This window comes from Cygnus olor, chromosome 8, assembly GCF_009769625.2.
Source record: "Cygnus olor isolate bCygOlo1 chromosome 8, bCygOlo1.pri.v2, whole genome shotgun sequence".
Classification (NCBI taxonomy): Eukaryota; Metazoa; Chordata; class Aves; order Anseriformes; family Anatidae; genus Cygnus; species Cygnus olor.
This window is the reverse complement of record NC_049176.1, coordinates 8,776,989-8,804,218: the sequence shown is the minus strand read 5'-3', so window position 1 is coordinate 8,804,218 and position 27,230 is coordinate 8,776,989. Positions and strand designations below refer to the sequence as shown.

The following is a 27,230-nucleotide window of genomic DNA, read 5'->3' as shown; positions in this document are numbered from 1 at the left end:
GATGTTGGTGTCCCATGGCGCAAAGGGACAGGATGGGTGGTGCTTCCATCCCAGACATCCTGCTGGGGGTAGGCTAATGGCACGTGGTGGCTGTGTCCCGGAGACACCTGGTGCCTCATGGCTCAGCCACCTGCCCTGGAGCTGCTGCTCACTGCCCACCGTGTGCCAAGCCGTGTCTGTAAGCAGCTGCAACAGGTCCTGCCAGCCTCCTCGTGACCCGGGCCTCTGCCAGGGAGCCCTGTCATGTTGTTATCAGCCCTTCCTAAGCCACGTTTGCTCCCCACCTTTTCCTCTTGGCTGTGCCCCAGCCCAAGGACCCTGGCAGCAGGATGCAGGCACACCGGTGGGTCGGGTTCCTCACCGCATGGGAGCTGGGGACTGAACCACAACACCCTGGGCACTGTGAGAGCACAGCTGGTTGGAAACAGACCCGCGGCCCCAAACCTTACCGTGCTCGGCTTGCCCATGTTGGCCAGTTCTGACCACCAGCAGCGTCTGCAGGGGCTGCCTGGGGTGCGCAGAACTCTGCCCATGTCTCCCTGCACGCCTTGCCAGGTCCCCAGCTGAGATCAGGAGAGAGCAGAGCAGGGCATTAAGGACAGAGGCATGCCAAGGAGAATGCCAGAGTGGCTGGGAGTTATGTGGGATGGCCAGGTTGATTTTCCTGGAGCCAAAAAGTTTGAAGCCAAGCTGTCCTTGGAGACTTACTTCTGTCCAAGTTGGAATTCTCCCCAGAAAATTCTTTTTTTTTTTCTTTTTTTTCCCTTTTTTTTTTTTTTTTTCTGGGAGATCAGAACAGGTTTTGCATCCTCGCTTCACCCAGCCATGAGAAGTGCTTTGGCCCCTGGAAGTTGTCAGCTGGAGCCTCCCATGTTCCTGCAGGGCTGTGCTGCCCAAAACAGGGAATCTGGGGCTCCTGGGGCAGTGGATGTGCATGTGAGGTGCTGTGAGGGGATATTTCTGTCCTTCCGAACCAGCTTGCCACATCACAGCCTTTGTCTACAGACCTTTTATTTTGCATTTTCCATTAAGGTTCACCTCTAGAGGTGCTGTTTCTCATGGGTTTAGTGAGAGCTCATGCAGGGCACGCAGGCAGATGTGTGAGGGGCTGGCACTGCACCTGGGGACGCTGCTGCTGGGGCTGCTCCGAGGCAGGTCAGGGCAGCTCGAGCCACCTTAGGAGGTGAAACTGCCAGGGAGAGCCCCGCAGGAGCAGAGACCGTGGTGCAGGGTGTGCGGGAATAGAAGGCATTTGAAGGCACAGCACAGCCTCCTGGAGGACCTGTGGTTTTGGGGATGGTGGCAGGTGGCTTGGAGCCAGGAAAGCCCAGGGGAGAGGAGCTGCTGCTCCCAGGCAGCCCGGCACAGCTGCAGGCAGAGGGTCCTGCGGCTTCCCTGCTGCTGCAGGGCCTGCAGCCACAGGAGGGGTGTGCAGGCGTGAGCGGGGGGGGGGGGGCGTGCTGGTGCTCCCCAAAAGACCCAGAAATGGAGAGGCAACTCTCATGTCTGTGTCTCTGGGTATGCCAGCATGGGAGGTGGGTGTAAAGGAAGCGTGGCAGGGCACTGGTGTCAGCAACACGACCTCAAAACCCCAGGATGGTCTCGCCCAGCTGCACGCAATGGCCAGGGCATGTTGTGCTGCCCTGGTGTGCGTGCTCAAGGGGATTTGGGTTTTGAAACACAGAGAGGCGGAACCTCCCCTTGATCACAGGGGCTCGGGCGGGTTTAATTACAGCACGAGGTGGGGACAGTACCAACTGGCTGGCATGTCAGCGAGGCAGGATGTGTACAGCTGCCTGCACGCACCCGGGAGGAAGAAGGAGGGGATGAGGTGGGGTCAGGGGGTTGGATGCTCCCCTCCATCACCCTCTGGCTATTTTGTCTTGTGGTGCCAAATCTGGGTTCCTATCCTGGACCATTTTCCAGGCTGTGCTGCCTGCACCCCGCAGGTACCCCGCAGGTAGAGGGCACGGACCGTGCTGCACAGGTCCCAGTCTCTGACACCCCCAGCCTGGCACTGCTCGGTGAAGTGGCATAGTCAGGGAGCGTGGATTTCAGAATAATGCGGCTATAAGGCAGAACGTGTTCGAAGCCCACTTTTCTCACATCGCGGTGATGTGGCCTGAGCTCTGCACTCAGCTCCTGTGCAGCTTGGCTTGGCGTGGCTTCTCCAAAACCCAGCTTCAAGCTGCTTTCAGAAGGCCTTACCAGGGAGAGCTGCCCAGGACACCTGGGGGCTCATCACAGCCGTCTGGCACAGCAAAGCTCTCCTGGTTTAAAAACCCACTCTTTTAAAATACACATTCTATTCTGGCTCGGGCAGAGCTGCTCTGTGTGTCCAGGGTGCTGCAATCCCAGCTTGGCGCAGGCGTGCCTCCTGCAGGTGACACGCGTTGGGCAGCCTCGGGAAGGGCAGGCTCCCAGCACAGGTACGCATGCATTCACCCGTTTGACTCATAGGTGCAAACGCAAGTGTCACTGCTGAGTTCAATGAGGAAGCCTCTCAAATTGCTGTGCAGCTCGGGATCACGTCAGGAGCCTTCCTGCCTCGTCACACGGCTCTGCGGGACAGCTCTGCTGCACCGACGGGGCTGGGAGGGAGCGCTCCTAATCCTGGGCGCAGAGCGGATGCACGAGGGACGGGCGTCAGCGCCCTCGTCTAGCCATGTGCTGTCCCCGGGTGCGTGCAGCTCTTGGGCCACCTCTCGCCCCAGAGGCTCACCTCAGCTGGCCCTTGGCAGTCGCAGAAGCGCCGCCCTCACGAGCCCCCCGTTGGCACTGGCGGTGGCAGCATGCTCCACGGGCACGTTTCTGTATGTGGTCCCTGGAAGGCACAGCTGGGGTAACGTATAGTGCTGTGCAAGACCAAGCATGAGGATGCTAATAATGGGGCCTGCCTCCAGCAGCTCTGCTCTCTTCCAGCAGGAGGTGGTGCTGGCACTGGTGCCCACTGGGCCAGAGGCTGCGGGAGGTGAGGTGCAGCGAGGTGCTGGGAGAGCCACGGCACGCACCAGGCACGTGCAGGTGTCAACCACAGCTCACCTCCGGGCCAAACAAGGGAGATGGCGTGTCCCACCAGGGACGTGGTACCACCAGTACCCCTCAGCTTCTGGCCCTAAGGTGGCTGGGGACCGCGCAGGTGGGTGTCCTTGCCAGCTCCGTTACCCGTCTGGGTGGGGGCACCCTCACGAGGCCGCCCATGGCACGGAGCTGGGGGCAGTGCCTGGCACCAGGGGTCCTTGACGGGCTGCAGAGGCGACTGGTGGGACCGCAGGCAGCTCAGCGAGGGGAAGCACCAATTCCTGTCCCTGGGGCGGAACAAAGCACCAGGACGTGCTGGGAAGCAGCCTGGCACAAACGGACCTGGGGTCCTGGTGGACCCTGAGCTGACTGAGCCAGCGACGTGCCCTCGCTGTAAGAAAGCAGATGATCTCCAGAGAGTCCCGAGCAAGAAACCCAAGCTGTCAGCGTGTGGCAGCGCACATCCTGCCTTCCTCGGGGCTTTGTGCCAGCAGCGGCTCCTCGCCGTGCTCAGCTCCGCGCGGTGGTGCTGCGGCCCCGCCGTGCTCACTCAGGGCTGCTTCGGAGAGCTCTGTCTGCGGGTTTCCTCGTGGTGGTGTGCTTTGTTTTTTTTCCCTTGGAGGAGGGATATTCAGAGTTTAGAGAGGACCGCAGAGAGCAGAAGTGCCTGCCGCTGTCTCCTCTCGCCCCCAAAGGACAGGCTTAAACTTGTCTTCAGCCCAGACTAAATACCACCGGCACCAGTTCCTTCCCCTTGTAAAGAAAAGATGGCAACAAAGGATGTCGGTGGCGTGGGAGACCCTGACTTTTCATTCCGAAACCCCGTGGCTGATTTCTTTCCCTTCTTTTTCCAGCCTTTGAAAGTGACCGTGAGGAAAGGGCCGAAGGGGTTGCAGGGAGGGTTTGTGGGGGGACAGGGCAGCCCCCCGGCTGGCACCCCTCCTGCCTTGGATCCAGCATCACAGCAAGGAGCAAACCCGCCTGTCCTGGGGGTTTTGCTCAAACCTCCAAGTGCGGTCTGGGCAGCCCGCAGGCCCCGTGGGACACGAGCTGGGGCTCCAAAAGCGCGGGTCTCACAGCCTCTGTGCCGACAGGCTGCCCCTCGGGGGACCTCAGCTGTCATCGGCACGGAGCGACGGAGGTGGACGTGAGGGAGCTGGCGCCCGAGGGCTGTTGTTTCCTGGGAAGAAACCAGCACCGCCAGCCTGCAGCAGGGCATCCGGCCCCGTCCGGCTCCCCAGGGGGGGGAGAAGGCGCCTTGCACCCCCAGGGCTGCGGTCCCAGCCTTAGAGCCAGCATCTGGGGCTGTCCCCCGTGCCTCAGGCACTTCATCTCTCGCATAAGTCGTTTTCTTCTTGCCTGGCAGCTCCAGCCCTGCTCTTCAGGGGACGGGATGGGATGGGACGGGATGGGATGGGACGTGCCACCAGCACAGCCTCCCTGTGTCCCAAAGCACACGGAGGATGGGAACCATGCTGCCACTGGGGACAGAAAGCGAGCCAGCGCCTGGCACCTTTCTGTCCCCTCTCACGGGACGTGGCGGTGTGACACACGACGCTGGCGGGCTCAGCTCACAACCACCCCGAGAAACCCCACGCGTGGCCGCACCGGGGGATCTCAGCACCACCCTTTTCACCCGGTTCCCCCCACGCGTGACCCCCCCGGGCTCCGCGCCGGGCCTCGCCCCCACCTCCCCCCTCTCCCCTCCCCAGTCTCCCCGGGCAGGGTGTGGGGGGGGGGGGGGGGGGGGGGGGCTCGGGCTGCCTCCGGCGCGCCGCAGGTGGGAAGCACCGCCCGGGGCGGCCCCAAACCCCGACCCCAAGCCCGTCCCCGGCTCCGCCCGCCGCGGAGGCAGGCGGGGAGGGAGGCCGGGGGCGAGGCCGGGAGGCCGGCAGGGAGGCGGGGGCCCTGCCCGGCCCCGCCCGCGCCCTCCGCGCCGCACCTGAGCGCGCAGCGGCGTCCCCATCCCCATCCCCATCCTCATCTTCATCCCCGTCCTCATCCTCATCCTCATCCTCCCCCCCCCCCCCCCCCCCCCCCAACCCTCCCATGGCGCTGCCGCTGCTGCTGTGCCTGGCGGCGCTGGGAGCCGGCTGCCGGGCAGGGCCCCCCCCCGGCGGCCCCCCCGGCCCCTCCGCCGAGCCGCCGCTGCAGGACGAGGCGGACAACCAGGAGAACATCCTCTCGCAGGTCCGGGGGGGTGCCCGCGGCGGGAGGTGCCGGGGGGGGGGGGGGGTGCTGCCGTTACTGCCCCGGGGTGCTGCCCCCGGGGGGACTGGGGGGAGCTGGGGGGTCCTTGGGGGGGTGTTGGGTGGGCACATGGGGGGGCTCTGGGTGCCCGGAGAGGGGAGTCCCACGGCCGGGCTGTGCCCCCCCCCCCCCCCCCCTCCAGAAAGGCACTGCGTGCTGTTGTCTGCCCTCCGGAATAGCTTTTGGGGGTGGCTGCTGGAAAAACCCCGTCCCGGTTATGTTCGGGCTCCCCGGAGCGCTGCCTGCAGATCCCCGCGAAGGAAATTCCTGGCATTGTGTGGGGCTGCTCGGCGGGGCCGTCCCACCGCCAGGTTTCGCTGCTTGTAGGGTTATTTCAGCCGCCCCAGCCCTGCTTGCCCGTGCAAAGAAGTCTCGCCCGGGGCAGCAGGTGGCTTACGGGGTGGCTGTTCCCAAAAGGACACAAAGCATTAAGGGACAGCGGGGTGGGCTTCACCTCTAAAGCTCCTAGTGCCTGGGTCCGTCTTACACGGACAAGAACACCCTGGTGGAGGAAGGCAGCTTTCCCCGTGTAGGCAGGGGGGGCAGAAAGCTCAGCGCTTTGTAGGGGATTTGGCACCAGTTTTGGGATGGTTCCTCAAGACTCGGGGCACTGTGAGGCTCCCCGAGGGTCCTGACGGTGCCGGTGCTCAGCTGCTAGGTGACTACGACAAGGTGAAGGCGGTGTCTGAGGGCTCCGACTGCCGCTGCAAGTGCCTGGTCAGGCCCCTGGGCCGCGGCGCCTGCCAGCGGATTAACGAGGGCGCCTTCAGAGCCGAGGACTTCTACACGGTGGAAACCATCACGTCGGGACCCGGCTGCAAGTGTGCGTGCGTGGCCCCCCCGTCCGCCCTCAACCCCTGCGAGGGGGACTTCAGGCTGAAGAAGCTGCGGGAGGCAGAGAGCACTGACCTGAAGGTAGGAGCACGGCTTGAATTTTCGGGGTCCTTGTGCCTCCTGAGGGTGTGCTGTGAGAGCGGGTGGCACTGGTGACATTCTGCAGGCACCGGGGGACAGTCTGCTGTGTGTGGGCCCAGAGGCACAAATTGCATTTTCCAATAAAGTCATCCATCCAGGCTTGGGAGCGTACAAAAAGCCTCGGGGAAACTGCCACCACCAGCTGGAGGGCGTCAAAGCCCTTGTGGATGGATGGATGGATGGACAGAGGGACGGGTGGACAGCAGTGCTGTCCCCTGCCACTGCCACAGCGAGGCTCCCGGGACAGAGCTAGGGAAGAGCAGGGCCCAGGGAGCTTTCAGCACAGGTTGCCTGCTTCAGATCAAAACCAGCTCAGGAGTACGGCCCCAAAACGTGGCCAACTCATAATATTCATAGTAGCTTTTAAAAATCCCTTTTTCTTTTGTTTTTTTCCCCCCGCTATTTCTCCCTTTAAAAAAACCTTTTGAAGCCTTCTTCTTCCTATGCTTTGGAAAACAAAACTTTGTTACTTCCATATCCGCATGTTCTCAGTAAGAACGAGGCCAGGACTGACTCAGGCAGCTGCTGTGGATGATTCCCCCACGGCCCCGTTCGTCCCCCCCTGCCCTCGGTGCTGCGCTGTCCCGCAGCAGAAGGGCGCCCCGTGGGATGCTCACAAAGCTGGTTCGGTTTCTGCAGGCTGAAAGCCGATGATGTGTCAGCATGAAAGTGTGCCACAGTGCTGGCGGGGACGGTGGCGGGGTGGGTTTTGTCCTTTTTAGACACTGGCACTTCTGTATTATTCAGATTTTTCTCCCTTTTCCGCACGCGGCGGTATTTGCCCCAAGTCCTCCTGACCCTTACTGGATGCCCCACCACAGCTGGTCTAGCAGCTCTGCACAATGGGCTTGTTCCCATTAATTTGGAGCTGGGGACGTGTGGGTTTGTTCTTATTAACTTGGAGCTGGGGACGTGTTTCGTCCCGTCAGACTGCAGGCAGTCAGCAGCTCCCCGTCCGAGCTCCCTGCGCCGAGGGAAGACAAACAGGCACAGCAGACCACCCGTCACTGCGGGGAAGGCGCGATCACGGCCTGGAGTTTTTTGGTGGTCCCTCGTCCACCGGAGAAGCCCACTCGGCCGGCAGCACCGTGCCCCGTCCCCGATGGCCGTAATCCCCCGGGGAGCGCGGCCACGGGCTGGCTCCAGCTGCCGCTCCCCAGGGACCGCTCGCAGCCAGCCACGGTGCGAACGCTGCCGGCCCTCTAGGAACTGGCCCCGGCTCCCCGGGCGTTTCGCAAGGACCCGCGGCCAAGCCGCCTCACAGGGCCTGCCCAAGCACTGTGCACACGGGGATTGTCTTTGCTGTAAAAGCCCGGCCATGGGAGCTGTGAGAATGGGCTCACCGGGCACCGGCGGGGGAGGCTCCCCAAAATGAGAGGCGGGCAGTGCTCGGAGCACCCCAGTGCATGCGTCAAATATATGTGTGGGCTCTCAGAGCAGTAAAACCAAACCCACGGTGGGCAAAGTGAGGGAGATGGAGTTAGTCGGCGTGTGCACATCGGCACGATGCATCAGGGAGGGTCAGCCCGGGGCAGCTGAATCCAAGATCCCTTTTTGTGGGATCGCAGCTTGCTGCTGGTCCTCTGCTGGTGGATGTGGCTGGCGTTCCTGGGGGCTTGGTGCCTGACCTGCAGCACCATGCGTGTGCTCGGGAGAAGCTGGAAGACGCTTAAGGAAGTCTGCAACCTTTGTGATCCAGCCTGGAGGGAAAGTGCGTTTCTCCAGGGGCTGTGCATGCGTTGTGTCGGTAGTCCCGGTCCAGTTCTCAGTGGAAAGTGGATGCGTAGCCATGAAACAGTCCTTGTCTCTTGCTGCTGGCGCAAAAAAAAACTTTCCCTTACTGTCAGCTCCACTGGGAGACTGCAGAGGCCGAGGAAGAAGCTGAGTGCTGCCAGCAGTGTTGCCTGTGTTTCTCCCATGTTTATGGGGCTCTGGTGATCAGCTTGAGGCTGTTGGGAGAAAACCCCACCTCCTCGCAGGGATCCCCATGCACTGACAACGCTTTTTGGCTGTCGGGGCCACAAGGTGTGCAGCGTGGTGCTGTACACATGGGTCAGGGGGAGCAGGAGGAAGACAGCGTTCGGTCCGGGAGCTCTTCCCAGCCAGCCCGTGCCCGTGCCCGACCACAGGGCTCCTCCGCCCTCTGCTCCCAGCAGCGGGGCTGGCACGGGGCAATGCGGGGCTGCACAGCCATCCCCACCCGGGTGGGACCAGGGCAGGGCACCTCCCTACGGGGGCTGTAAGGAGGAGGCAGGAGGCAGCATCCCTCGAACAAGGTGGTTCGTCGGGGAAGCCGGCTCTTACTAGGCTGGCGCTGAACTTCAGCCCCTGCTCGCTGTTGCCTTTGTGAGTATTTTTATTTTTTTAACAAGCTTCTCCTGGTTCCAGGAAAAACAAGCACGGGATGGCAGGAGCTCAGAGTCTGATCTCAAACTCATTTTATGTGAGCTGTGGTTCGCTTGTTGGCTCCTCGGCTGCCAGCTGTGTCACTCGGGGAGCTAAGCCCTGGGGGCACGAGCGCCGCGCTCCCCTTGCACCCAACGTGCTCGGTGCTGTGCGCCATGTCCCTGCCTGCCCTGGCAGGCTGGGTGGGCTGAGGTGTTTGTCCCCTCCAGGTGGAAGTAAGGACCATTAAGAGTAGCCCATCGTCCCCAGATGCAGAGTGCTGTCTGTATAGGGACAAAACTGCTCTTTAATAAACCTCTTGTGCTCGGATACGCGCACCACCCTTGAGTTTTGGCTGCGGAAACCCTTCTGGGTGCTTCACAGCAAGCGCCTGTGCCTGACGGTGTGCTTTGTTTGCCTTGCAGCTGTCCTCCATCATGGAGATGCTGGAAAGTGCCTTCTACGGCTTGGACCTGCTGAAGCTGCACTCGATCACCACGAAGCTGGTGGGCCGGGTAGAGAGGCTGGAGGAGGTAAGGCAGGCCCCGCTCGCCTTCGGGCTGCGGCCGCGGTTGAAACCCTGTACCTGGTGCCTCGGGTGGGCTCAGAGCCTCCTTCCCGTTCCTCGGCGCTGCTAAAAGATAGATATGGTTCAGTATTCCTCTGGCTAGCACGACGCAGGGTGGCAGTTCGTTGTGCCATGCTCAGCTCCGTAGGCCCAGGCTGCAGACCAAACAGCGCGGCGCGCTCCCCGGGTCCGTGTCTGGGGCAGCAGTCCTGCATTCTTGTCGGAGCAGCACAGTCCCATTCGGCTGCAGCCAGCGGCCAAGAAGCAGTGATTTATAAAGCCAAAATTCCACTTGCAAAGTGTGTTGGGAAGGCACGGGGTGCTCCGCCTCAGGGTCAGGCAAGAGACAGCCGAGAGGAGCACGCTTGGCCGCGAGCAGCCGGCTTTCCAAACAGGGTGTTGACCCAAAAGGAGGAAAAGGGTTTTGAGGTCTGAAAATAATAAAACACCGCTGTGTGTGCTTGCAATCCCACCCTCCTCCTGCGGTTTGGCTTGTTCCCCAGGTGTTGTTGGGGCTGCTGTTGAGTCCTGGGTGAGGAAGGAAGGGGAGCGGTGACACAGGGCTGTGCCCCTGCTGAGCAGGGCTCGGCGTGGGGGGCGTCCTGCCCCGGGGATTTGTGCAAGCCTGAGGCCAGCTAGGTGAAAATGTCAGCTCGGAGGCTTGGGAAGTGCCACGGAAAGCGTCCCTGTGCTTTCCCTGCTCTCGCTCTTCCACCAGTGCCCGCTGAGGATGCTGAGCGGGGTGGAGGCTGCTGCGGGCACAGCCCAGCTCCGGGTGCTGCCCTGCGGCTCCCGACATTGCTGCGAGCAGCCGGGGCCTGCAGAAGGCAGCGGGGCTCTGCTTGCCTCCTGCCCGGGGCTGGCACCTCCGAACGGGTCAGCTGCAGGCAGCAGCTGGGAGCAGCCTCCTGTCACGGGCCTCGCACCCAGATTCCTGCCCGCGGGACCGGGTGCAGGGGACAGCTGGGTGCTGGGGGAGGTCCTGGCATCGCTCCAAAGTGTCGGGCCCCCAAGCGAGAAGGGTTTTGGCAGCTGCTCCCCGGAGAAGCAGCTGAGCGGCCCCAGGGAGCATCACAGGGCACCATGTTGGTGGTGGCCCTCTGCTCCCAGGGAGAAGGATTTTGTCCCCATAGACCAGATATTACACTCAATGAGTGACAAGGGCACAGGACAGTTGGAAACAGCCATGCTCCCCAAAGGAGGAGGGTGTCAAAGCTGCTTCTTTCTCTCCTAGGAGAGCATCTTAAATCTCCCCTCTTCCTTTTCTTACTGCAACAAAAAAGTTTGCTGAGAAGTCCCTGTGTTACAGGACTCAGCCTCAAAATTAGATGCAAATCAAAATTAAATGCCCTATGGGGTGGCAGGCTAACTGGGCTCGGGTGGGTATTTTTGGAGGGGAAGGGACTGTGAGTTTTTTTCCAGTATGACAAGGTGTCGTACACAAATGCTGTGGGATTGACCCCCAGATCTGTGGTCTGCAGAGCTAGCATCTCCTCTGGTTTGTCGTCAGCTCGCAGCTGTTGCTTCAGCTGGCAGCTCTGAGGTCGCAGATGGAGGTCACGGCGGATTTTAGGAGAGATTAATGGCAGGACAGATTCGAGATGAAGGATTGGGGGAACTGCCTCCAGGCTATGTGCAAAAGTGCTTTGATTGATGTGCCGTCTACTCGAGCAGCCGAAGATGTAGAGGACCAAGAAATTATGAGCTGAGACGGCAGCAGCCCCTCGGTGCCCAGCCCCAGGGAGAAGCAGGGCCAGGAGCCCAGAGCTCCCCGCCTCCAGGGGTCTGGGCTGGGGTGAAGCCCCTCTCTCCTTCCCAGGGCATGTCCAGGAACTTCACGCAGGATGGACGTGGGGTGGGAGCCGCCGCGGAGGAGCCTCTGCAGGAGCCCCAGCGCCGGGAGAACTGCTCCAGCCTCATCTCCAACAGCCTCCCCGACATCGAGGGCTCGCTGCAGAGGGACGCGGAAGCTGCCTACGTGCACACCGAGGTACGGCCGACTGGCACCACCCCTGCTCTGCCTTCTCCATGCTCCCAGCACCACACCATAACGCTGGGCACTCGAGGCAGCCCGGCACCGGGTTATTTCCCTCCCCGCTCAGCAAAGCCCGGCCCCAGCCTGCTTCTCCCGGCACGGCCCAGCTGCGGCCGGGACGTGGGAGGCAGCGGGACCGGGCTGCTCCCCGCGCCTCCCCCTCCTGCTTTTCCAGGTCGGAGTGCTCGGAAAGACTGATGTCATCGCGGGGCTGGCTGGGAACCGCTGGGAAGCCTTTGATTAGCGGGGCTCGGGGGCTCCAGGGATGGGCAGCACGTTACTTTCCATCACGAGCAGCTCCCTGCCAGCTCCTGCGCCTGCAGGCTCCGGGCAGAGACGTGGGCATCCCATGGGTCTGCCCCACGTGGGGATGTTCCTGTTGGGGCAGGGGTTTCTGTGCCGCAGCTGCGATGAGCAAGAAGGGTGTCTGGGGGGGAAAGGTCCGCCGGGGGTGTCCCGACCCCCTCACTGCCCTGGCAGTATGAGCTGGGGAGGTTTTGTGCTGCTCTGTGCCCTGCTGCGGCTCCTGGCACTGCAGCCTCTGCCCCCCTGCCCGTGTGATGCCCAGGACCCCAGGCTGCTCTGCCCGTGACGGGGGGACACGGCTGGCAGGGGGGTGCCTGCTGGGGGTCCCAGCCCTGCCCGGGCAGCGGAGCAAAGTGCAGGGCCGTTATCACCCCGAGTGACCTCATTTCCCAGCACTCCCCCTTCCGTGCCGTTAATTGCAGCAGGGCTTCGAAGGAATCCTGGGCCCGTCTCCTCAGCCAAATGGGCACCGCTTCAACGCTCAGTCTGTCTTTCCATTTTGCTTTAATGAGGTGAAATCTCGCAGCCGTGAGCCGTGGCTGCTGCGGCTCTGGGCCTCGGCTGCCCACCGTCGCTCGTGATCGAACGCAGGGCATGGCAAGCCCTGAGGAAGGATGGCACGACCGGTGCCAAACCCCTGCGCTTCCCCCAAAATCCTCCCGTTGAGGCCCATCCCGTAACAAGCTTCCCATCTCCTGCAGGGCAAGTACGAGGAAAGGTTCCTGAAAGACGAGACCATCTCTCAGCAGATCAACTCCGTCGAGTCCCTCCCGGAGCTGCACCTTGCTCCGGAGGAGGAGAAGCCCAAGCAGCTCCTGCAGAGGAAGCTGCGCCTGCGGAGCCGACCTCCTTCCAAGCCCACCATCGTGCGAGGGGTCACCTACTACAAGGCGCAGTCCAGCGAGTCGGAGAACGACATCGAGGAGCAGCGTGAGTCAGGTTCATGGCTCCCCCCAGCAGAAGCAGCCTCGTCCCCCGGGAACGCGTGGGCTCAAAGTGCGTGGGGACACCGTGGGGGACATGGTGACTTCGGCTGTGGGAGGAGGGACAGGAGCAGGGGGCCTGGGGACGTGGGCTGGGGGACGGGGCGCGGAGGTGCTGGGTCAGGCTGCTGGCAGGGCAGTGGAATGAGCAAAAGGAGCGAGCCGTGGGGACAGATGAGCTGCTAATCCAGGAGACGTGGTTTCTGAGAGGAGGCCAGAGCAGGAAAACTGAAACTGCAGGAAGGAAATAAAGGGGCAGGAGGTGAAAACGTGGGGTGGAGATGAAAGCTGCTACCAAGTCCTACTCCTCTCAGGGGTGTTGTGGGGCTAAAGCTGGGCATGTTGATCGAGAGTGGCAAAACCAGTGGGCAAATGTGTTCGCAAGTCATTGCCCTGCCCAACTCTTATTGGCTCAGGAAGCTCCAAAGCAGCCAAAAAGTTTGGGTTTGGGCACAGCGGCAGGGGGCTCTGGAGCTGCCTGTGGGTGCTGCTGCTCCGGGAACCGGGGCTTCAGGGGATTAGGGGAAAAAATGGGTGGATTTAGTGCAAGGAGCGTAGGGAGGTGGGAGGAGGAGCAGGGCTCCGCTGACGCCCGTGTCTGTGCGGCAGAGGACGAGCTGTTCAGCGGGGACAACACGGTGGATTTGCTGATCGAAGACCAGCTCCTGCGGCCCAGCGGGCGGGCAGGCGAGGGCATGCGGAAGCCATCCCCGGTGGGGTGGCCGCCCACCCCCAGCAGCGACCCCACCACCGCTGCGCCGGCCACCGTGCCCCTGTCCCCTGCCGCCTCCATGGGGCTGACGCCGGACCCCACCACCGTGAGCCGGCCGCCCCCCACCCCGGGGACCACGAGCGCCCCATCAGGGCTGCCCGAGGAGGGGACCCCACAGCTGCCGACAGCATCAGCCAGCGCGGTGGCACCCACGGCCACCGAGAGCCTGCCTGCAGCCACTAGCCACGTCCCTAGCCCCGCTGTGGCCACCACTGCCCAGACCCCGTGGGACACGGGGACGAGCCCTGAGCCTGGCACGGGGAGCAGCCTGGGACCCCTGGAGCAGGCGAGCACCCCCGAAACGCCGGTCAGCCCCACGATCCCCGCCACCCCGAAGCAGGCACTGGAGGAGGAGGACATCAGGAACATCATCGGTGAGTGCTCCTGCGTGTGGCCACGGGCCCTGCGTCCCTCCTGCTGTGCCCTCGGGGACACACCTGGGTTTGGTCCCTGGTGGGAGACGCTGGGCAGTGCTGTACTGGGGCACCAAGTTTCACTTGTTAACTCTGGAACCTACCGAAGCCCCCTCCCTGGTTTGAGGGGGTGGAGAGGGGTGATGCCTGCTGCGCCCGGGGAGCGTGCAGCTGCCCTGCCTCCAGCCTGGCGAGCCCCTCTCTGCTTGTGCAGGGCGCTGCAAGGACACGCTGTCCACCATCTCGGGGCCCACCACCCAGAACACCTACGGGCGCAACGAGGGGGCCTGGATGAAGGACCCCCTGGCCAGGGAGGAGCGGATCTACGTCACCAACTACTACTATGGGAACACGCTGGTGGAGTTCAGGAACCTCGACAACTTCAAGCAAGGTGGGGTTGCGCTGTGCCCGTGTCCCCGGGGCTGTGCCAGGCCCTGCTGGGCTGGCACAAATACTGTCCCCATTCCATGTTAGGGTTGGGAAGGACCCTCTTGGGTGGTGGTACCTGGTGTGGGGTTCACAGCATGGGGCAGGTCCAGCTGCCCGTGGTGGCTGTGACCTTGCTTGTCACCACGGGACGTGGGGAAGGGGGTGCAGGAAAGGGAGGACTTCACCAGCATGGTGTCTGTGCCTCTCAGGGCGCTGGAGCAACTCCTACAAGCTCCCCTACAGCTGGATCGGGACGGGGCACGTTGTCTACAACGGGTCCTTCTACTACAACCGGGCCTTCACCCGCAACATCATCAAATACGACCTGAAGCAGCGGTACGTGGCCGCCTGGGCCATGCTGCACGACGTGGCCTACGAGGAGTCCACGCCGTGGCGGTGGCGGGGCCACTCGGACGTGGACTTCGCCGTGGACGAGAATGGCCTGTGGGTCATTTACCCGGCCATCAGCTACGAGGGCTTCAACCAGGAGGTGATCGTGCTGAGCAAGCTGAACGCCGCCGACCTCAGCACCCAGAAGGAGACCACGTGGCGGACGGGGCTGCGGAAGAACTTCTACGGGAACTGCTTCGTCATCTGCGGCGTCCTGTACGCTGTCGACAGCTACAACAAGAGGAACGCCAACATCTCCTACGCCTTCGACACGCACACCAACACGCAGATCATCCCCCGGCTGCTCTTCGAGAACGAGTACGCCTACACCACGCAGATAGACTATAACCCCAAGGACCGCCTGCTCTACGCTTGGGACAATGGCCACCAGGTCACCTACCACGTCATCTTTGCCTACTGAGCCCCCCAGCCATGGCGGGGCACTGCGAGCGAGGGGCCACCAGCACCTTTTGTTATTATTATTATTATTTTTATTATTATTATTATTATTTTGTACAAATCAAAGAGTAAATGATTTTTTGTCGTTTCAAGCTGTTTTTTATGGCGGATTGTAGATCGATCCCCAGGCCAGGACCACCCCCTTTGTCTGGTGTAACCTGCTCCTGATCCCTGGGGCAGCGCGGAGGGGCCGGTGGCAGCAGGGCTGCTCCTTCGGGAGGGGACGCCGGCCTCCGCGCACGGAGGAGGAGGAGGTGGCCCAGACGTAGCCCCGCTGATGAGCTTTTTTTTAGCTGAAAACCGTCAGCAGCAAACCCAGAACCTGGTGCAAAGCTGGCCTTTCTGCTGCAAGCTACAGGTCCCGGCGGGACGCTGGTGTCCTGGCGGAGGGGCAGCGTGTCCCCACTCGGGACCACCCGACGGCCAGCAGGTGCTTTGGAGACCCCGCTGTACGATGCGGCTGCGAGCGCAGCCCCGGTGCTGGCACTTACCCTGAGGACTGTCCCCTCTCCCCCTGGAGCCCTCTGCAGCCTGCCCCAGGGGGGGCTGCAGGTGCCAGTCTGGGAGCCAGCAGCGGGAGGGGGGCGCTGTAAATACCTGTAGGTGACTTCTGTTTGCGCGCTCTGTAACCCCAAATCGTCCCCGGTTGGGATTTGCCGGGTGATGCTCTGCTGGAGGGCACGGCCAGCGGGAGCCCGGCGTGGAGGCACGGCCCTCGCCTCCCCAGCCTGGCACCATCTTGTATTTACCTGCTGTTAATAATAAAAGATCAAGTACCTTTGCAGCTGTCTGGGGCTTTCTTTGGGTCTGGGTCACCCTCCGGGACCCCACAAAAGAAACGCATGCACGGGGATGGTGCTCAGGCTGCGTTCTGCCTGCGCCTTCTCCTGGCTTTGCTGGAGCAGCCCCTGTCCTCCCAAGGGATGGGGAAACAGCGGCAAGTGTGGGGCCTGCCCAGCTCGGGGCTGCCTGCTTCAGTCCTAGAGGGGAAGAAAAAAAAAAACCCGCCAAACGTGGTACCCTGATGTGCATCCATCCTGCGCTGTCCCCCCCCCCTGCAGCCACCTCTTCCCCAGGGGGAGAAGAGGGGTTGGATCCGGGTGCCCTGGGCAGTGCCAGTGCTGTGCCCAGCAGCACCACAAGAGACGGTGCTCACCTGCCAGTCTTTTGCATATGTAAAACAGCACTAACAAGCAAACTAATAGTAATAAATAAGAGAACGATTTTATTGCCATCAGTGCTAGGGACAGACGAGAGGACTACACGGGAAGAGAGGTGCTCTCTGCCACCGGTGCCCACTGGGCTGGGGATGTGCGACCGCAGCGGTCCCATGTCCCCGACCCCTCTGTGCCAGCCCCCAGGCTCGAGATGCTGCCCTGCCACCCCTGTGGCCCTTTCCACAGCACTGTTGTGGATGCACCCACGGGTGCACCCCTCCCCGCCCCAACCGACCCACGGCACCGCTGCGGGAGCGCGGCCACCACCGCCGGGTCCCTGCCGTGGCTCCCAGCAGCAAAGGGCCCCCCCAGAGCACCGCGGGCGCTGCGTGCCTCTGGCTGGGGCACAGCCGGGGAGTTTCTTCTCGATGACTGCGCGAGCTGGCCCGCGGTCAGGTGGGGCCCGGGCCAGGAAAACAGAACTGGTGCAAGGAGCGCAGCCAAGCCCCTCGCCGAGCCCGGCTGCTTCCCAGCAGCTCCAGCACCGAGGGGACGGGGGCCGTGCGGCGCTGACTACGTGGCAAAGGGCAAAGCTTTTCCACAGTGTTGCAAGGCACATATTTCACAGGGGTGTATTGCTGCTCGCCCTCCTCCTTCGCCTCCTCCGAGCTGTTTGTCTTTCTGTGGGATCAACCTTTATTTCCTAACAGCCACACACACACACACAAAGAATAATAATAATAATAATAATAATAATAGTTAAAAAAAAAAACACATCAGTAAGTGGTTCAGACAAGGAGGGAAAGCCAATGGTCTGGCAAACCGAAGCCGATCATCTTCTGTGCTAACTGCAAGGGGGAAAAAAGTAACAACATGCTGAAGTCATTAAGCAAGGCTGATGCTCTGCTGGCTCCCGACCCCAGCTGAGCACCGCGCTGCATCCCCTCGGCCCAGCCCCGGCTGGCAAAAGAGGGCAGAGGGCTTTTGTGGTGGCACTCGGGAACCTCAGCAAGAGCCCCTTCGGGTGGCTCAGGGCTCGGGGCAGGCTGCCCTGCTGCATGATGGGGGGGTGCCAGGGTGGAGACCGGGTGTGTGTTTTGGGCGGAAGGTGCTCCTGTGTGTGTCTGTGTGCGTGTTTCGAGAGGAAGGTGCTGTGGCTGTGTCCCACCGCACTCAAAGTGCCCTCCTGCCCCAGCAGGGCTGGCGCTGCCAGGGCGATGCTGCCTGCCCCGCGAGCCTGCGAACACAGGCAGAGCCGCTCAGCAGGCTGGTAGCAGTGAGAAACATTAAATATCACCCAAAATTAAAAAAAGAAATAAGGGGGGGGTGTGTGGATAAAGAAGTACAATCTTTAGTGATGGTTATGCTGCACTAAACCACCACGCTCCGGCCAAGCCCCAGCCTTTTGCCATGCAGCTGCGTGCACACAGGTGAGGCTGTGCATGTCGCTGCCTCGGTGGGCAGGGCTCCGTAACACCCGGGCACCCCGCTCGGTGGGCACAAACGTGGGACTCCCTCTGCAGGGTGACCCCAGGAGCAGGACCCTGTTTTAGCAGCTCCACAGGTGGCCGGGCAGCACGGAGCCCTCGGGGCACGCCTGGTGGCAGTGCAGGTTGTTCTGCTTGTAGTGCCTTGGCTGCCAGTGCCCAGAGGGCTGTCGCACCTCGCTGCGTGGCACCAGCGGTACCCCTGCAGCCCCAGGCAGCTGCCCCCAGCTCCCCCGGTGAGGGAGGCTGCTTGGGGAAGGGTTTGGGGCAGGTGACGAGGCCTGGGGATGACCAGCCACTCTGGCAGGGATGGATGGTCCTGCTCCAGGGTTGCAGGGCCAGGACTAGGGGGTGCAGTCTGGATCTGGACACTGTTTCTTCCTGCTGTCCTGAGCCTCAGACACAGGCCCTCGCAGCAGTGTCTCTGGACAGGCCACCAGTGCTCACCACCAGACTTCAAGAGATGGCTGAACGGGGAGGGGAAAAAAAAAAAAATAAAAAATTCTGGACAGTGCATAAGTAGCAAGGATGGCCAGTGCCCCCTTTGCCAGTGCGGGGCACCAGCTGCTGATGCCAGACACCAGGACTGCGGCAGCGTGCGTCACCCACGCCTCTGGCACTGGGCATCACGCTGCACGGGTCCCCCAGGCCTGGCCCCAGCTGGCAGAGCTCTGCAGTCCCTGGGCAGGACAGGATGCGGCCGTTTGGTAGGGTCAGGCACAGGAATGGGCTATAAGCCGCCCTCGCTGTGCCCGGAGCCCCAGGGACCTGCCAGCATCGGGGCTCAGGCAGGGTGCACGGGCCGCGCTGCTACACTGCAGGAGCTACTGCAGGGACTTGACAATTGCCCTCAGGGCATGGGGCGTCTCTGAGACAGAGGGGGACGAGCTGTAGAAGGCGTCGGTGTGATTCCTGCGCTGCTCCCGGAGGTACGGAGGGACAGATGAACTTTTAATGTGGAGAATCCTGGTGTCCATCACTTCGCAGTCGATCTGCATCATCACTTCGTAGTCCTGCCCATTGATCACGTTCTCTGCAAAAAGAGAAGTCAGAGTCAGCTGTGCAACCTAGTGACCCAAGGGCATCAAAAAGCAGAGCTTTCTGGACACTTTTCTGGGTTGGATTGGCTTCAGCTGAAGGCAGAGGCAGAGCTGGAGCAAGGGGGGGAGGAGATGGGAACCCTTTTGTAGGGTCACACTTGGAGAGCCACTGTGCACAGCACAGCCCCAGCCTGCTGGTGACACTCCAAAGGGCTCAGCCCATGCTTAGCATGTGCACTCACATGTAGAAAATAATATAAGTCTTTTCTTTTCCACTTCTTCATCTGCACATAATTACGGATGGCGTTTGCAGTGTCTAACATTTATTACTGCAGTGTTGTTCTTGAGCTACTAAAGCATACAGCTGGTTAAAGATAGGGCTGATTTAAGAAAGCTGAATGTTTTCACTTTCTTTTATTGGCTTAAGAATCCTGTAACCCTCTTGACTGAGGATCTAGAGGAATTTCTTCACCAGTTTATTATTTTTAGAAGTTAAAAACGTGAACTCTCAAAAGAATTAACTGTGCCTCATTAACGGTCTGAGCTGGCTGCTGTACTTGCATGACACTGCGGTGTTGCTGACTGGGAATCCATGACCAAGCAGACCATGATAGGTGCAACCAAAGAGACTTGCCTTTGGGAAAATGTTTGAAAGAAAGACCTAAGAAGGAGACAGTGATGGTGCCCACTGTCCTGAGAGCTCATCTGAACAGCTGGTGGCAAGACACAGAAGCCACAAGCTGCAACCACTCACTCAATGAATATGGCAGAGCAATGGCAGCGAGGAACCGAGGCTGCCCAGGAGCCCGTCTCCCTGGGAAAAGCCCAGAGATGTTTCCAGGAGGGGAAGGGAGCTCAGCTTGCAGAGATTTTTTCAGCCCTGCTGTGCATGGCCTCAGGCTGGGCACGTTTGCTGCTGCAGAAGCTGCTGGGCTTGCAGGCAGAGGCCCAGCAGCAAAACAGGCCGTGCACATGGCCAGCATCTGCTGCCTGGACTGGAAGGTGGGAGACTATCCCTGCACAGACAGTGAGTCCAGGAATGCGAGAGCTGAGATCAGATTTCCAGGCACGACCAATCCTTGCTTTCCCGAGTGAGAAATGCTGACTGCCATCGGCAGGGTTTTCTTTCTGTGCTAAGGAGGATGGAAGATCACCTAATGGAAAGCGTATGGACTGGAGGAATGCAATATACATTGCTAATTTTTACTGTTTTCCTGGATTAACTCTGATTCTGGACGACAGCTGACAACCGCGGCCGGACCCTCTTGCACCCTGCGCCACCTGTAGAAGCCATTAGATCAAATATGTCTGGTATAGTAATGAAAAGCAGGAGCAGACCCTTGCTAAGGGGGCTGGGAGCCTGCACGGGAAATCAAAGCTCCCACCTGCAGGAATGAAATGCAGACAGCTCAATGTGCCACCGAGCGACTGAGGCCAGGAGCAGCTGTGCATGTCGCCACGCCGCGGGCTCAGATGTGCTTGTCACCGATGGCTGTGGCCATGCTTTGGAAGCTTTTCCACAGCATTAGGAGCCCCGTTCCCATGTGGGGCTCTGTTTGAGGCCACTCTGTCACCCTGTCTCTTGTCCTTTGGTTGCCAGCAGACAGCTCAGGACCGGAGTGCAGAGGGGCTGGGATGGTGCTGCGCAGGGCAGGGGCAGTGGGGAGCAGGAGGAAAGGCTGAGGGGCCCAGGAGAGCCTGGCCTTTGGGTTGGAGACAGCTAACAGGATCACAGCTCCTCAGCTCTCCTGCTGTGGAGGCGATGGCTTAAAAGGACCCCGGCTCTGAGAGAAAATCTGCTCCAAAGCCACAAGTGGGTGAGGTGGGCTGGGATGGCAGCCAAGGCCAGGAAAACCCCTCCATAAGCTCCCTGAGGCAGTAAGACTACCCTGCATTTGCCTGCAGCGGCCAGCACAGTGGGTTACCATGAGGTTCCCTGGCATTGCACAAGACAGAATAATAATACCCCCAGAGAGCAGCGAAGTGAGAGAGGGAACTGTGCTCTGTGTGGGTGGCAGCGGAGAGCATGGGAACGAGCTCGGCCGCTCTCCTCCAGCCTCCTGCTGCCCCAGCTCTGACAACCCCCCCCCCGCCCCCCCCCCCCCCCCCCCCCCCCCCGTGACAAAGTGGACCATGATTAACTGAGACACGGCTTGGAAACGCTGTGTTTTGGGCCGCTACCCTGTGTGAGAGGTGCGCTGCCTTCTGAGGCCGCCATCACTGAGGTGACAGCCGGGAGGAACGAAGCTCCCAGCAGGCCCAGGGGGACTTCCACACCCATCTTGGACGCTCACAACGCACCCAGGTCCAACCCCGTGTGTGTGAATCAGCACGGGAAGGCCAGATCTCCTTCACCTTTCGGTGCTGACAAAGGCTGTCACTGCACCGTTGTGCTGGGCCACCTGGGCCCGGCCGGGAGAGGGGCCGATGCTCGGCAAAACAACCAGCAAATGTGACCCGAAGGCAGGCAGGGCGATCCGGCGTTTGGAAAGACTAGCTCACTGACAAGAGGGCAGGCATTTCAAAAATGATTCCACATGGCTCTGTCCTGAGCTTGATTCCATTAAATTGTTTCATGATCTGGATGAGGAATAGAGAGCGTACTTATAAGGTTTCTGGAAGATGCTACGCTGGAGAGATTTCAACCACCTTGGAGTACTGGATTAGACTACAGTTTCAATAAAAGAGAGGAGCCGTCCAAAATCTTCAGGATGCGTTTCAGCAAAGGCAAGAGTGAAGTACAATGCTCGGGAGAATTCAAAACACAAGTACAAATGGGGCCGGGCAGAAGCACTGCAGAAGAAGTTGGAGGGCTGCATAGGATCGCTGTGCACAAGCCAGCAGTACAACAGGCCTAGAAATAATCAGCTCGATTTCAAGAAAAACAGCCTTACCCTTGACCAGGTTTCTAACAATAATGAAATAGAAACCCTGGACAAGCGTACCTCAGGAGAGCACACAATTTCCACGAGCAGCAGTTTTTAGGAAGAGGCTGGCTGACCGCCCCTCACACAGGACCCAGGCACGCCTGACCCCGCTCAGCGCAGGCACTCACAGCCACGGCCCCGCCGGCCCTGCCTTTCCGTGCTTCTCACGCACAGAAAAGGCTAACGGTTTTGCCTGGTGATTCCTGCATCAGAGCTTTTGAAAATAGGCACTCTATGAGGACGGTGACTGCAGCAGCAGCTGTTCTGCGGACACGTGAATACAACAGAGCTCTGTCGAGCCCTGCTGTGACCGCAAGAGTTGCCGCAGGGAGCCGAGCCGAGAGCGGCTTGCTCTCCTCACAGGCGGCTGGGTGGGAGAGGGCTGGGGCTGCTACAAACCAAGCTTTGTCCCCAGAGACAAGGAGGGATAACGTCGGTGGTGCCAGGAAATAAGATCCTAGTGGGAGACGAGGCAGGCACGTTGGGAGGAAGGCCCTGAGCTGGGTATGAGCTGTTGTCTTTCTCCTAGGAGAGCCTGATTTTCCACAGATGTAAGAAGACGCAAGGAGATTGGTCTAAAAGACCTTGAATAAAGAAGATCCTCAACAAAATCCAGGCAAAGCCCTTACTGCAGCTTTCTGCAGCCTCAGGCTTCCCTGCTGGCTCAGGGCAGCAGCAGCAGCGCCCCAGAGACCCCAGCTGTGCGTGAGGTGGCTTTTCTAGAGAGGCCCTGACGAGACACCCTGTGTCAGTCTCGGCAGTCACAGTGGCACCCACCACACCTTCTGCAGGGAGCTGGGTGCTGGTGGAGGCGTCCGTGGTGGTAGGACTGACCCGTCTGAAGGCTGGAAGGCCAGCACTGCCCATGTGTGCCCCAAGGGGCTGCTTGCCAGCCCGAAGCAGCGCACACACTGAGCCACTTCTAACGGCTCTTGCGTTACCTACAAGTGATGTTTTGTGGGATTACATAAGTGAAAAGGGAACGGATGTCCTGTAGAGGTGTCTGGGTTTATAAATAGATTTATTGCTCCTCTTTAAAGTTCAGAACATACAGCTTTTCACACTACACAGCGTCAGAACAAAACTCCCAGATGGGCTTGAGACGCTCTCCTTTGCAGGCCAAAAGGCTGTGCTGGTTATTAATTGTTAACAGCTCTAAGGCCGTGCTTCATGTAGGCTGTTTCAAAATACTAGCAAGGTAATTGTGCCAAGCACTGCAGTTCTCTTACTGCACCTTCTCAGAGAGGCGCGCTGTCCTGGGCTGTACCAAATTCCCAGTGTGTGAGCTCGGTCTGGGGAACACAACGCCGATTCCTCAGCGCTGCTCTCCAGGGTTCACAGCGGTTCCTCTTACAAACACGTTGCAAGTTCCAACTGATGAAAGATGAAGTCAGCAGTCCAAACTAAAAATGTTCAGCAAACAAAGCTGAGGGTAATAGCTACTGTTACCAATTACTGAAGAAGGTGGAAGTTTCTCTTAACCTTTGGAGCATGAGATTTTCAAAAGGCATATATGAGAAAGAGCAAGAAAACAAAGTCCTCCTTCTCCCTTTAGCAGAACTTTTCAATCAGCTCCAGGATCCCCAGAACTAGTTTATTTGATGTCAAATGCCACGGAAGTGTCTTTCCATAAGATATCACACAACCACCAACTCCTTTAAAAGCACCTTTGCTGAACACATACTCCCACCCTTTATATTTTCCACATTTCCTTCTAACAAGAGAGTTCGCTTTGCCACATCAGATTCCCCACAGAGTCCATGTCAGTGTTAATTTACACCTCCATCCCCTTCAGCAGTCCCATCTATCACACCAGCAGGAACCTAGACAGCTTTCACAGAGCCATCAGAGGTGTTGGTGGTTGCTTTGTGCTAGCTGTGCAAAGCTGACAACAATGAAGTTTGGTTTAAAGAATGATTTAGCACCAAAATACCAAAACAATTTGTACTGCAACCCGTCCCAGCCCAAAACAGAGATTATGTTTAGGGCAGCACAGAGCTCAGAAAGCACAAGCTTCGTAGAAGAGAAGGGCACCAGCTGCGAGCAGCTCTGGGGCTGGTCTGCTGAAGCGCTGCAGTTGTCCCCAAACAAACAAAATTCAGGGGGCTGTCTCTGCCCTGTCACTGCTGCGACCTTCCATCTCGTCTCCATTGAGCAGCTCCGACTGTCCGCCACATCTGGACAATGTTTCTGTCTGAAGGGTTGGTATACACTACCAAATAAGTATATAAATGAAGCAGTGTTTCTGTAAAAGCTACTAAGACTAAAAATACACTCATTGCAACAACGCAGCAGGGTTTCTAAAATATTTACAGATTTGCTTGTTACATGGGATTACTTGAGGCAAAGGAGAAAGTTATATTGTGACCCAAGTAACTTTTTTTTTTTAATCAACTTTCTGCCTCCAACTACGTCCAAGCAAACCAGTTGCAATAGTCTGTGGACCCAGCTGCCCCCAGACACTGACGTGGGTTAGATGAGATCCTGGGTGTTTCTGCTTTGCAGGTCTTCCCACAGACCCCCTCCCAGCTGGCCTCCTGTCTCCCCTTCACATCTTTCATGCTGCGCCACCACTGCCGCCTCTGCAAGAGGATGCTGGGCACGGCCAGAGGAGAGGGCCTGGTTTGGGTCTACTGGGCTTGCTCTGGTTGGTTTGGAGAGGGAGCCGAGGGCCTCTCAAGAAGAGAAGATCAGAATCAGTGGTGTTGATCCTTGCAGGCACAGCATTTAAAGCTCCCTCAGGTAGAGTATTTCTTGGCAATACTGAGGCGCTGGTGACAGCACTGGCTGTGGGCACGCTTCTTGTTGGCAGGATGGCCATATCTGAAACCCAAGCAGCTTAGGCAATGTTAACTGCAAAGAAGGGGGGAAAAAATAAAGAAAAAAAAAGAAGAAAACAAAGGCAAGGCACAGAGCAGTTTTGCTGCACAGAAAGCTCTTTTGGGAGCAAAAGAAAGGAAAGAGGCTGGAGAGAGAGCAACTCTGCTAGGCAGAACCATCCCACGGCTGCTCGGGAGGCACAAAGTGTAAACAAGTTCCCTGCACAGTCTGCAAAACCAGACATACCCACTCACAAGACAAATAGCTGTACACAGGAGAGTAGCCTAAAAAGGAATTCCTCCAGAGGCTTTGTTCAAGAACAAGGGCTGGGAGGCTTGTCAGAGGGCAGCAAGCAGGGGGCTGCTCCCTCTGAGCGCAGCAGGATGGGTCCGAGAGGCACAGGCACATCTCCAAGTCAGGGCAAGTACCAACTTTTGGGGGTAGAATAAAGAGAAAATTGCTGCTTCCCAGCCACCTGACCCACAGCGTTCACGGTTCCTCAGGTTCTGTTACAGCCCTTCTCTCAGCCGTCTCTTTCAAATCCAACAGTGATAAATTACACTGCTCTTCTTCCTTGGCTAAGCTGGAGCTTCAGGGAATGGTCCCCAGTGACTCCTGTGAGCAGTAACAGCTCGGGCAGAACCTAGCACTGTAGGTTTGGTCAGGAATATTCTTCCCACGTTTTTGGTTGTTTTTTTTTTTTTTTTTTCCATTTTTTTCACACCAAGTTTCACCTGCTGAAACGAGTTCCACTCTCTTCTGAGACCTTCCACCCTCTTTGAGGAGATGCGCTGCAGTGAGGCCCAGCTGTCGGCACCCCCCTGCACACAAAGCCTGGCCATCTACTTGTACTTTTCACTTACAGCTTTTAAGGAGATACTAACCTACAAGCCAGCCCTCCTCTTCCCTCACAAAACCTCACTTTCTTTTAAGAGTGTCTGAAGAACTACCATTTCACAAGAAAAACCAAACCTGTTATTGCACTGAGGAGGCTGCCTTATCCTTGAAATCGCTGCCCCCGAGGTCCCCAGCGGAGCACCAAGGCACGGCTTGCCTCTGCAGGAGCTCTGCTCTCCCTTCCCAGTCTATGCAAGGTATCCATGCATGCTCAGCTCTCACAGATTCAGCCAACTCGTGCTAATGTGAGACTTGATTTTTTACAGTTCCTGATGCCATTTGTCACTTGCCATTCTCATGTTTATATATCCTTAGCTGTTAACACCAACACAAGAATGCTTCGAGGTTTCCTTCAACTTTAAGTGCTCTTTTACACCTTGGTCCTCTACAGGCACTACAGATTCCCTGGCAGGCTTCCTCTGAAAATATGCTTTTATTCTTTTTTTATGCCTTAAGCAAGTTGTTCCTCAGTATCATTTCTGGCTTGAATTCTTATGGCTTGATACTAAGTCTGCCAGAAGTTGTGTTCTTTTCCTAATTCCCTCGTTTGGTTGCAGTATCTTTTGTTTAAGAGAGCTCTTCTTACTTCTAAGAATCTACTTTAATGTATTATTTAAGCCTGATGGACTTTCTAGGGTCCTTTTAAAGGTCCTTTTGCACTATCTTTAATCATTCTCCAGACCACTTGCCAGCATTTTACCCTATTGTTTTTCTTTTAATGTTTTCCCATTCTTACGTAGCCCATAACCTCTGAAGTTGTACTGTAGTATGTACTTCACCATTTCAATTTGTAGGCACTTACTGATAAAATTAACTTAATTAGTCGACTTCGTTTTTTTTCAGGAGGCAGCCATCACTTTTTCACTGACACGGACCTTTTCTGTCACCCAGTATCATTTGTACCCTAGTGCTAAAGTGTCTAACTGATTTAAGAGAGAAGGCTGGTGAGAGCCTGTAAGCACTTACAGTTCAAATGTCTTTACAGGTTGGATGTTATCCAGATAGTGAGCTGAATTTTCCACCTGTCTCACTTGGATACATAAAATTACCTCATTTATTTAGATACTGTGATCAGCCCTTGCTTGTAGAAGCGTATTTTTAATACCACCTCCTTGAAGCTTCTGTCTGCATGGGGCAAGCACTTTCCTCCATGTGAACTTCTCTGATACAATAGATTTGCCAGTTAATTAAAAATAAATAAAAACTGCACACATGCTGCAGAGTGCCTCTCTGAATGCGGCACACTAATAAAAATGCTAAGTCAGTTTCAAAGATTTCTGCCTTCCAGCTACATCAGCAGGAGATTTCCAGCTTTAAGATACAAGTGCTGGCTCAGAAACAGAGATGCCTCCTTTTCTTAGAGAGGGGCAGCTCCGTTTGGCAACGATTTCTCCATCCGCATTCACCCAGAACGTATTTGTGCTGTACAGGGAGATGCCAGCACTGCCTCACCTGGGGCTACAAGAGACAGGATGGAGGCAGAGGATGTACAAGGAAGGCACTGGTGGGTGACTGAAATTGCAAATCTCCTTCAGGTGCTCAGGACATATTTTTCAAACGCTTTCCTACAGCAACACTGACATTGGCTCACACCAGGAGGACAGCCAGGAGCACAACGGGAAGCACTAGAGGTATGGTGACCGTACAAAGTGGATGAGGAAAGCTGCAGTGTGAAGACTGGGACTGGGATAAGAGAACAAGGCAGAGTCCTGCTGGCCCAGCTGGCTGCAGTCTCCCTAGAGACTGCAATCAAAACACAGAAAAAGACTGTCTTGGACTGCTGTGTTTTTACTAATCTCTAGGTTTACTCCAGTGATGTTCTCAAGACAGAACTCATAAATGTGAACCTCATCTACCAGCTCTGTTTCAGCTCTTTATGTTTTTACAGGGTGAGCTCATTATGTATAATTATGTTT

General features: G+C 58.3%; 2 protein-coding genes across 4 annotated transcripts in view; one reads left to right on the top strand and one right to left on the bottom strand.

Moving 5' to 3' along the window:
* Positions 1-4,914: 4,914 nt before the first annotated feature.
* Positions 4,915-15,074, top strand: OLFML2B (olfactomedin like 2B). Of its 2 annotated transcripts, none has more exons than XM_040564675.1 (8): positions 4,915-5,211; positions 5,923-6,186; positions 9,057-9,164; positions 11,019-11,189; positions 12,242-12,536; positions 13,133-13,669; positions 13,923-14,099; positions 14,347-15,074. In XM_040564675.1, exons 1-8 carry the CDS (start codon positions 5,071-5,073, stop codon positions 14,946-14,948), a joined length of 2,295 nt encoding a protein of 764 aa, XP_040420609.1. In that variant the 5' UTR covers positions 4,915-5,070; the 3' UTR covers positions 14,949-15,074. The 2 variants fall into 2 exon arrangements, with proteins under 2 accessions (XP_040420609.1, XP_040420610.1); XM_040564676.1 differs by having other exon boundaries at positions 4,920-5,211; positions 12,242-12,470.
* A 1,114-nt stretch (positions 15,075-16,188) lies between these two features.
* ATF6 (activating transcription factor 6) overlaps positions 16,189-27,230 on the bottom strand; it is a 78,561-nt gene continuing 67,519 nt past the window's right edge. For both annotated transcript variants that reach the window (XM_040564677.1, XM_040564678.1), the window contains exon 16: positions 16,189-18,663. In XM_040564677.1, coding sequence (XP_040420611.1) covers positions 18,455-18,663 — 209 coding nt within the window. In that variant the 3' untranslated portion in view covers positions 16,189-18,454. The remainder of the gene's footprint in view (positions 18,664-27,230) is intronic.